The sequence below is a fragment of the Schistocerca piceifrons genome, chromosome 3, assembly GCF_021461385.2.
Source record: "Schistocerca piceifrons isolate TAMUIC-IGC-003096 chromosome 3, iqSchPice1.1, whole genome shotgun sequence".
Lineage (NCBI taxonomy): Eukaryota > Metazoa > Arthropoda > Insecta > Orthoptera > Acrididae > Schistocerca > Schistocerca piceifrons.
This window is the reverse complement of record NC_060140.1, coordinates 648258699-648270284: the sequence shown is the minus strand read 5'-3', so window position 1 is coordinate 648270284 and position 11586 is coordinate 648258699. Positions and strand designations below refer to the sequence as shown.

General features: G+C 45.0%; 1 protein-coding gene across 1 annotated transcript in view; it reads right to left on the bottom strand.

Moving 5' to 3' along the window:
- Positions 1 to 5946: 5946 nt before the first annotated feature.
- Positions 5947 to 11586, bottom strand: part of LOC124788930 (trypsin delta-like) — a 47311-nt gene continuing 41671 nt past the window's right edge. Inside the window, exon 2 of the mRNA XM_047256217.1 lies at positions 5947 to 6306. Coding sequence (XP_047112173.1) covers positions 5947 to 6306 — 360 coding nt within the window. The remainder of the gene's footprint in view (positions 6307 to 11586) is intronic.

Here is an 11586-nt window from a genome sequence, read left to right as displayed (position 1 = left end):
TAATTACCATTTCTATTGTCTTCATTACGTAAAATCTCGTTTTGAAATTTGACTAATAGTTGATTTCTTAATAATTACTTAATCTTGATATTTCTCTCGTCCTTTTAATCGTTATGTCTTAATTATCTTCGTGCCCCACGTTGGTCGCCAATTCTGCCTCCTCCGCCTTTTTGTAGTCTTTCGTGGCTACTAAACTGTAGTTTATTATGTTGGCGGTTGGTGATGTCTTCGATCCCAGGGTCGTGTTCAGCTTAGTTTCACTGAAAGTTGAGAGGAAGAGTCACAAAATTCATTAAAATCTCACGAAACAGTAATAGCGGACGTAACGTAGCTTGACATCGTCGCAAATGTTTTATTCACAAGCCCTATTACTAAGAAAGCTCAGTCTAATTCGGTCAACAGCAACTATTTGTTTGCAATTAGAATTAATTTCAAGCTCTCAGAATTGAAAATAAATATTTTGACACCTTATACTCGTTGAAATGAAGTATTCGCGTCAGATTACACACTGAAAGTCAGAGAGGCTGCTGGATTATAGTCTGTGAAATTCTTCAAATAAATGACAGCAGATCGCTTTGTGCTCCGATCGGAAGTTAACTTTTTCATGAAAATTGTTCAACTGCTGTTGAACTGAGACTAACTTCAGAATTACACTCCTGGAAATGGAAAAAAGAACACATTGACACCGGTGTGTCAGACCCACCATACTTGCTCCGGACACTGCGAGAGGGCTGTACAAGCAATGATCACACGCACGGCACAGCGGACACGCCAGGAACCGCGGTGTTGGCCGTCGAATGACGCTAGCTGCGCAGCATTTGTGCACCGCCGCCGTCAGTGTCAGCCAGTTTGCCGTGGCATACGGAGCTCCATCGCAGTCTTTAACACTGGTAGCATGCCGCGACAGCGTGGACGTGAACCGTATGTGCAGTTAACGGACTTTGAGCGAGGGCGTATAGTGGGCATGCGGGAGGCCGGGTGGACGTACCGCCGAATTGCTCAACACGTGGGGCGTGAGGTCTCCACAGTACATCGATGTTGTCGCCAGTGGTCGGCGGAAGGTGCACGTGCCCGTGGACCTGGGACCGGACCGCAGCGACGCACGGATGCACGCCAAGACCGTAGGATCCTACGCAGTGCCGTAGGGGACCGCACCGCCACTTCCCAGCAAATTAGGGACACTGTTGCTCCTGGGGTATCGGCGAGGTCCATTCGCAACCGTCTCCATGAAGCTGGGCTACGGTCCCGCACACCGTTATGCCGTCTTCCGCTCACGCCCCAACATCGTGCAGCCCGCCTCCAGTGGTGTCGCGACAGGCGTGAATGGAGGGACGAATGGAGACGTGTCGTCTACAGCGATGAGAGTCGCTTCTGCCTTGGTGCCAATTATGGTCGTATGCGTGTTTGGCGCCGTGCAGGTGAGCGCCACAATCAGGACTGCATACGACCGAGGCACACAGGGCCAACACCCGGCATCATGGTGTGGGGAGCGATCTCCTACACTGGCCGTACACCACTGGTGATCGTCGAGGGGACACTGAATAGTGCACGGTACATCCAAACCGTCATCGAACCCATCATTCTACCATTCCTAGACCGGCAAGGGAACTTGCTGTCCCAACAGGACAATGCACATCCGCATGCATCCCGTGCCACCCAACGTGCTCTAGAAGGTGTAAGTCAACTACCCTGGCCAGCAAGATCTCCGGATCTGTCCCCCATTGAGCATGTTTGGGACTGGATGAAGCGTCGTCTCACGCGGTCTGCACGTCCAGCACGAACGCTGGTCCAACTGAGGCGCCAGGTGGAAATGGCATGGCAAGCCGTTCCACAGGACTACATCCAGCATCTCTACGATCGTCACCATGGGAGAATAGCAGCCTGCATTGCTGCGAAAGGTGGATATACACTGTACTAGTGCCGACATTGTGCATGCTCTGTTGCCTGTATCTATGTGCCTGTGGTTCTGTCAGTGTGATCATGTGATGTATCTGACCCCAGGAATGTGTCAATAAAGTTTCCCCTTCCTGGGACAATGAATTCACGGTGTTCTTATTTCAATTTCCAGGAGTGTATAATAAATGCGGTGTAGTATTATTAAAGCAGCCTCCGAACTTAACTCGTAACATTTCAATAACTGCAAATATTAAAATCCATAAATAACGAAGCTGAACTAGAGAATACTTTTGATTCTGGTTTATTTGTAACTTGTACGAAACGGAACTTTTACAAATAACACTTTTCAGTAACAAACGTAAATGTAACGGAGATTCAAACTGTGAGAGAGCTAACAGAACAGAAGATATCGCTACAGTCTGAAACATTTACTACTAAAAACAAAACGTTGGACAATGTAACATCTACTTGATATTCTGAAACCTTTAGCTTCCTCAAAAACCTAAATTATTTTGTTTTATTAATAAACTTATCAATTTCAAACAAAAATTGACATAATAACTCATCAAAATAACTGAAATTAAATAAAAATAAATATTTCCATTGCTATACTTCTAAAGAGTGGCTTCACGGGGTAATATTAAAGAACTGAAGAAAGAAATGAAGCAAATAAACGCCATGTACTGAAAAGCAAGAATAAAAGATGAGTAAGATGGATAAGGCCATGGTTTTTGTTCAGCAAAAGTACTAGTACTCCAAACTGAGGTTACAGAAATAAACAAAAGGTTTCATACTGAGAAACAGAAAATAGAAGATTATATTGAACATGTGACTGAACCGAAAATTCAGTGCAGGTGGGACTATGTGAGGTCATAAGGGAGGTATAGATTTGACATGGAAAATTGCGATATCAATTAATAGATAGCCATAATGGATAAGTAAGATTTTGCGTGGAATCTTACGTCCAGTCGTAAAAAGGATATAGATTTACGAGGGAAATTTGTATTTCCAGAGCATAGGTCGTCAGGAGAAGGTAATTCCGATGCTTTGCTCATTCCGAAATATCTCCAGATTGGCGCTTTGCTAGTAATTGTTAATTGTAATTACACTGATAAATATGTGGTCGGATTGCTACAACTCTGCCTGGCATCTGGGTGCTTGGGTTAGATTGCCGGTGATTGGAATGAAGGGACACTTCTGACTAACAGAGCGAGTCGTCTCTGAGCCTCCCAAACTGGACAGGTGGGGTAGGAGTCTGTAGTTGACCTAACCACACCGCCCTCTAGGAGCGTGAATAATGAACTAATAGAATGTGTTGGGCAGAGTACACTGTTGCATGTGACCAGAGTATTCTCTGAATTTATGTGCAAATTTGAGAAGCAGTTGTAACAGTGTCTCCGGCCTCTCAGCATCTGGTATGGCTGGAGCACTGAAGTGCCAGCAGGGCTGATGCAGTGCTGGTCTATCTCGACTGGTGCACGAACGAAGACTCAACGTCCTGGGCGATATGGCTGTGGCTCTCTGGCACTCAGCAGATTGTACGTGATTCACAATTGTGAGTGTGTGTGATAGGAGAGTTTTTTTCCGCCAGATATGTCTAGTGCAAACGTATTGGTTAAGTAGGGTGCACGTGTTCTCAAACGTCGTTGAGTACAAGACATTGGATATATGTAGCGTTACGGTCTACTTGTGGCGGAAATTTAATTACTTGATTTGAATAATGTTTGTGTACGATTCTCACATTTAAAATGTGTTTTATTATGGAGAAGGAACGTTGTAAGGTGAAGTGAGTGTTTTAAAGGATCTATTTGACTTCTGTAAATTATTAAACAATTAATTATATAATTCAAATCTATTATTTCCCCCCATTTTTATATCACAATTGCGCGAGCTCTGCCTTTGTTCCCTGCATCAGCCAATAGGGATACAGTAAGCTGAGGAGGGATGAAAACCTCCGTCTGCGTGTTTGGAGACGTTGGTTCCCACACAAACAGGAAGTAGCCACATGAGAGGCAGCGGAAGTGGTTTCACAGCTATCAGACATCAAAGGACGCCGACTTCTGCTCTGCGGTAGCTGGACTGTCCAGATGGTGACGTTTTAGGCGTCCTCGGCGTGGGTGAATAATGACCTACTGCTCAGCATGCGTTTGGCAGTGTTCATGATCACATGGGTTATGGGCAATACATGTAGGTGTTCTCAAATACTCCTGCATAGAAGACCCGCGATATATGGCGAGCCTTTTTCCTGCAAGAATGTTTTTGGTATGTTGTAAGAGATGTGGAAAATCTTAACATGTAGCGGTTAGTGTTACAACATGTGCATGGAAAATGAGGTTGGTTGGGGGGGGGGGGGGGGTGGGGAGGTGTGATCAACCTATGTCTGCTCGTAAAATTGGTATAGATTCTCCGATTTTACATCGAGAAAAAAATGTTGCGTCAAAGCCTCAATCTGAATGTCCAGTTGTCAGGGTACAAAAGATTTTACGTGGAAAAATATGTCCAGTCATAGGGTTGCTGTAAATACTGATATTTCAATGTGAGATTCGTTCCATTATCACAGATCTCATGAGGAGGAAATATTTCCAGTACTTTGATCTTTGTCAAATGTTAGCTGTTGGCGCTGCAATTGTAATATCCTGAGAGAGCTTGGTCTGCTGATTTGAGATGGAAGTGCTGCTAACAGAAGTAGCCACTTGACGTAGGAATTCCAAAGAAAAAAACGCAATCGCGAAGAAAGAGGATCTTGACTGTCAAACAGTCACAAAAAATGAAGCTTGCGTCCACTGCCACAGGAAGAGGACCTCTCTGTGCTCTCAGTATGCATCGTGTAATTTGAGTGTTGATCGACAGTCTCTGTACAACCAATGTGCTAAAACCAGGAGTTGTGCATTTACTTTTAGACTGCTAGCAGTCCCTCATTGGGTGGTGTCGTGAGCCTGGGTGCACCATAGATTACGGTGGATGGTGTGTGGACGCCTCCTGGCTGCCTTGGAGCACTGCAGTGGACACCAGCATAAGGGCAGCCCAGCAGAGAGCGTGTGCGTATGTGTGAAGATGCGATCAAATTGTTTAAATATGCATTCAGAAGGGTGTGGGTAGTGACTGGAAAAACTGTCTGAATTTCGACATCGCAACTTATACATTGAAGAGATTATTACGAAAGACTTAGATGGAAAAAGAGGGGTGTCTATTGGTGGAAACCGAATAGAATGTATATGATTTGTTAATGACACGACGCAGAAAGTAAACGAACTGCAAATAAAATGACACTTGTGTGTAATGTGGCATGAGAATTAATACAGTAAAAACAAACATTATTGTGATCAAAAACGAAGGAGATTGGCATATATTAAGATAGCGAAAGTTGTTTTAAGCCAAGTAAGAGAGTTTATTAAGTTCTTGGAAGTATGATTACTGAATGCTTGAGATGCCATTATGGATTGGAACTCGCATTACTATAGCGGAAGAGGCATTCTGTAGAAAAAGGAGATTATTATGTGGCCAACTAGATAAAGGTCTGAGGAAAAGGCTTGGCAAGTGTTTCGCCAGAAACGTGGCGCTCTAGGGAGCAGAAACATGGAAACTGAGACGAAATGATGAGAAAGAGGCTAGAAGAATCTGAGATGTGTATGCGGAGGAGAGTGGGGAGGATAAGCTAGGTGGAAAGAGCAAGTAACGAAAGAATGTTGGAATGGGTTGGTGGCAGAAGAAGACTGCTGCAGGTTATAGTAGAAAGCAAGAAGAGCTGGATGGGACATTCGACGAGACGGGAGTGCCTGCAAACAGACGCTTTGGCAGGTTCAGTTCGTGACAGGAGACTGAGAGCAAGGAGGGGATGCAAGATGTTAGACGTCATAAAGGGATATGGAAATTATGTGAACCAGAAGAGGATAGCAGAAGACAGGAGGGCACGGAGAATTGCTATGGGAAAAACTGCTTTTAGGTAGAACACTGGTCATGATGATTTAAGAACACGCTTATATCCATAATTCTTTATTGAAATTCGATGTTTTTGGGTACCCAAAATGACTCTGGACGAGGTGCACTTGACTATACACCCGTTTGATCCTGAATCCAGGAACGCAGAGCAGCGACGCTGGAGTAGACGCCAGGGTACCCCAGCAGACCACATCCCGCGCCCCAAGAGACGATGCCATACTGGGTGGATCCCGCCCCCAGCGGCCCGCCGCTGTCTCCTTGGCACGAGTCCTTGCCGCCTTCCTCTACACCCGCGCAGATCATGCGCTCCGTGACTGTGCCGCCGTAGGTTTTGTTGCACGACGAGCGCTCCTGGATCTCGACGGTGACGTATTGAAGTGTGCTGGAGATTGACCCTGTGTCTGTAGTGCCCCAACCGGTGACATTCATGGAGGTGCCAGCTGCTGGTTCAGATGTTCCCAGATTGACCGTCTGCAAATTATAAGAATACCAATTTGAAACACCTTTGTTGGGAGAGAACATCATCGCTGGCAGAAAATAACGTTATTAAGTTATGGACGTTGATTTCGTTGTTGGAATTTATGTGATTTGGTAATGAAGAGTTCCTGGTATAATGCAGGCTCTAGCTTCAGGCAATCTCGCTAAATGGTTGATTTGGTCGTAATGCAAGACACAGATCTTCTTGTAGTTAACAAATCTTTTCACTTGAAGTTGTCTTAGACCATTATGTCTGCGGAATATATGCCATTCACCTTCATTTCTTCCGGAGAAAGAAAGACAAGTGCAGAAAAGAGTAGTGACAAGACATCAGATCAATTCTTTGATGCAAGCTATGAAATTCGGTAGTTGTTAGCTCCAAAGTCAGTTAACTTTCTTGTATATTTAGTGCACGTTTCCTAAACTTACACAGAAATAGAGACCTTCACATTCTCGAGGGCTGTTGGTTCTAACACTGTAATACATTTCTGTACACGAAAATTGTGTGTGTGTGTGTGTGTGTGTGTGTGTGTGTGTGTGTGTGTGTGAACTACGAGGAGTCATTACAACCAAGTTTAGGAAACGTATGATTTGTTAGCGGGAGACTACGTTTGGGCTGACACACCTGTGACTTCATAGTTGTAGGGATCCGTTCAGAAAAAATCTCTGGAACTTCTGGTGCAGTTTCAGCCAAACTTGGTACAAACACTGGTGAGCCAAAGCACTAAGACCGCTATCTACCACCAGACTGAGAGCTTTCTTCGTTATTAGAACGCGACGCGTTTTGGAAAGTACACGGTTCAGTCACATTAATGTGACCACCACCTAAGTTCGACGTCAATCTGCAATAACGACTCACAGACAGCATGTGGCCACACTACCAGTGGAGGGCACGTACGCTGAGGTGAGTAAAGTTATGGGGCGCCCCGTAACACTGTGACCGACCTACTTTGGCCCAGTGTAGCGCAGCTACCTCCATGTAGCATGGACTAAACAAGTCGTTGGAAGTCACTGTAGAAATACTGTGCCATGTTGCCTCTATAGCCGTCCATGATTGCTTAAGTGTTGCTGGTGCAGGACAGATATATCCCATAAGAGTTCAATAGGCTTCACGTCGGGCCATATCGTTGCCCATATCATTTTCTCGAACTGTCCAGAATGTTCTTCAAACCAATTGGTAACAATTGTGGCCTAGTGACATTGCGCAGCGTCAGCCATAAAAATTCCATCATTGTTTCGAATGTGAAGTCTATGAATGGCTGCAAAAGGTCTACAAGTAGCCAAACACAATCATTTTATGTCATTGATTGGTTCAGTTAAACCGAACGATCCAGTCCATTCGACAAAAACCCAGTACACATCATTAAGGAGCCACCACCAAAATGGTTCAAATGGCTCTAAGCACTATGGGACTTAACATCTCAGGTCATCAGTCCCCTAGACTTAGGACTACTTAAACCTAACTAACCTATGGACATCACACACATCCATGCCCGAGGCAGGATTCGAACCTGCGACCGGGAGCCACCACCAACTTACAGAGTACCTTGTTGAAAGCTTCAGTCCTTGGCTTGGGGGCGTGTGCCACACTCGAACGATACCATTAGCTCTTACCAACTCAAATTTCCACTCATCGGACCAAGCCACGGTTTTCCAGTCATCTACGGTTTTGCCACGGATTTTTGCGATTCCCTGACAGACGTTCGAGTCTTCCTTCGGGCATCGGTCTGTGTGTTGCCCTTAGCGTAAGTTAGTTTAAGTTAGATTAAGTAGTTTGTAGTCTTAGGGACCAATGACCTCAGCAGTTTGGTCCCTTAAGACTGTACCACAAATTTCCAAATTTCCAATGGTGCTACATAAAACTGGTGTCGAGGCAACTACCGTGCACCATGGGCCATAAATGACAGGGATGAACGACTACTATGGTGATGTGTATGGATGAATAAACGCGCAACTGCTGAGGGCATTATGGAGAGAAACGTCAGAAAGAAAACACCCTGCAACAATCATCAGAGTGTTGTGTTCTGCAGAGTGTTTCGTGACATTCCCTGGATGGTCTCGTTATTCCGAAAGACACAATAGATCAACAGAAGTATGCATCTATCCCTGTTGACCATGCCCCCCCCCCCCCCCCTATCTTCTAGTTATTTTTCCTTGGTACAATGGCACCTTGCAACAGGGCAATGCAATGTATCACATTAGATGGCTAAAAGTGATTGCTCCTGGTTCAAGGAGCACCAGGATGGGTTTATCGTACTTCTCTATCCATAGAAATCCCCAGTTGTAAACCCAATTGGGAATCTGTGCTGCCACCTCTGTCGGTCTTTTCACCCCACAGATCCTCAACCGAGAACCGGCACTGGAATCGGCACATCTCCACATCCCTGTCGGTACTGTCCACAATCTCACTGACTTTCTTCCTGCACGTCTCACTGTGACACAGACTGCAAAAGACGTTTATTTAGGCTTTTGACTGATAGTCGCATTTATGTGACTGGGCAGTGTATTTTAACTAACAGAGATGTATGCGGAATTAATTGAGTGACGATACTGTTTGCAAAAGGGAAAATCTACTGATGTCAGCGACCTTCACACACAGTACAATGTTGCGGCCCCGAACTTGAGAGGGATCATATCGCATGCTCTGAGCACATGCAGAGAGTGGTTAAACAAAGGTGAAAGCACGGGAAGCGACAAGGTTCGGGATGTCCATGCCTCTTTAAAGAACGTGAAGGACAGAGGTTTTTCCGCTCTATAAAACAGGAAAGGCGGCGATCTGTGACAGATATGACAACAGACTACAATGCTTGTGCACCAGCAATCGTTTCGCTGCATACTGTTCACCACATATTGTTGAACATGGGGCACCACACCAGGTGACCTTCAGTATCCACGAATTGACCCATCAATACAATCAATTACAACTGCAGTGCACATGAGTCCATAGAGATTGGAATCAAATTAAACGAGTACTCTGATTGACATTCATGTCCACACTCCATCGTCCAGGAGAACAGTTCGAAATATGTACCATGCCAGTATTGGAACAACATTTGTTCTACCTCAAAGTACTGTCATCGAATATGGCGGCGATGACATCATCCAAGATGGCGGCAGTGACGTCATACAAGATGGAGGCTTTTGGCGGGAAACTGCCACGCACCCCTCCCCTCCACTCACACAGAACAATGGCGGTAAGTTCAAATTCCAACAGGATAATGCATCACACCTAAGAAAATGGCGGGAAAGAAAGGTCACTTGGGCTACCTCCACTAACCTGTCACCCGACCGCCACCTCATCCTATGAACTGGCACCAAGTTTGAATTTTGACTGTAAATAATGGTCAATTCGCATATCTCTACTAAGCTAAGAAAATGGGGCAAAAGAAAGGACACTTGGACTAACCTAAGTCACCTGACCCCCACCTCCTCCTAAGGATTCGTGGGAAAAGGACGCAACCAATGCTGGACATAAGTCTTTATTTTGCATGCACCAGTCTTTATTTAAACAATTTCATGCAGCACAGCCATCCAGTGTGTTCACCATGATGTCCAGACTCCAACTGACCTAGTACACAGTACCACCACCAAAGGGCACTCTCATCTGTGACGTAATCCAAGATGGTGGTGGGAAATGGCTGGAAACAGTGATTTCATGACGAGGTCTGGAGCCAAACTGACCTAGTTTACAGTGCCACCACCAGAGGGCGCTGTAGTCCAAGATGGTGGCCATGATGTCAGGTGATGATGCAAGTACCGTTACCCAAGATGGCGGCAAACAGTGTGTTCACCATGAGGCCTAGTACATATTGTCACCACCAGAGAGCGCTGCTGTGACGTCAGCTGATGATGCGAGTACCATTACACAAGATGGCGGCAAACAGGAACGCAGTCATCATTCATTCATGACGTAGCTCCTATTGGCTACTGCATCAGTGACGTGATTCGACGTCATAAAAGTTATATAAGCCAAAGCACAACCAAACTCGCCCTCAGTCTGTTTCTGTAGTTCTACGAGTTTGTCACAGGTAAATCATTGTAATTTCACCATCATCAAGAAGTGTACCAGCAGCACCAGCAGCGACAGCAGCTGCAGCTGCTGCAAAAGCCGTCGAGGAGATTAAGATCAATTACCTCGTAAGTACTTTTTCAGTGTTCAAATATCCGTTTGAGTCACAGTCCACTGACTACTTCGCCCTTTAACAGATTCTGTGTTATGTGTTTTCTGTGTTTATCAAATATCTGTTTTGGGCGCAGTACATAGACTGATACACCCTTTAACGGATTGTGTATTATATCTGTTTTGGACCACAGTCTACACAGACGGCAGCGTCCTTTAATGGATTGTGTGTGTTATATCTGTTTTGTACCACAGTCTACCCAGACTGCTGCGCCCTTTAATGGACTGTGTGTTTTATATCTTTTTCGACCACAGTCCACAGACTGCTGCGCCCTTTAACAGATTCTATCTCTGTGTTATGTGTTATATCTGTTTGGGCCACAGTCCACAGACTGCTGCGCCCTTTAAGATTGTGTGTGTGTGTGTGTGTGTGTGTGTGTGTGTGTGTGTGTGTGTGTGCATGCTGCAGAGATTTTTTTTCCATACTGGATATTATACTCAGTCTTTTCCGTCTTTCTAGAATTCATGCCTCGCATTTTAGCTGAGCTAGCCCATCAGCTAGAGGTCGAGAGGGCTGGAGCACAGCGTGAATGTAAGTTCATTTGTAAAACGTAGTTCTTAGATGAAATAATTTTGTGTAATATGTATTGGTTTTCCAAGTGCTTAGATTGAGCTGTCTGAGACATACTCTTTTCATTTCTTTCTAGATGATTCAATGCATAGGGAGGGAGCCACTGAGAGTGTCATGCAAGCAGAGCAAGGCGGGGGTGAAATCCCTGATCGGGTTCATTAGATGGCGACCGCTGTGGATGAAGAAGAAGAGCTCATGGCCCTTAAAGATGAGGTAGCAGATATACCTGAGTGGGTGGGAGACCTCACTGAATGTGCTGATGAGTTGCTCAAGTCATGAAGCCAGAGTGGACAAGGTGAATATTTTTTGAACCTCATCATTACAGCAAATAATTACTCTTATTTAGTCTTCTTATTTATTGTTTCAAATCTAGATAATTAAACTTAATTTTTTCTTATTTATGTTACAGGCACATCACATGAACAAATGATAATTAATTGAAACCCTCAGCTGCCGACAGGTGTTGTAGATATACCTTGATAGGGACAGCTGAAAATGTGTGCCCCGACTGCGACGCGAACCC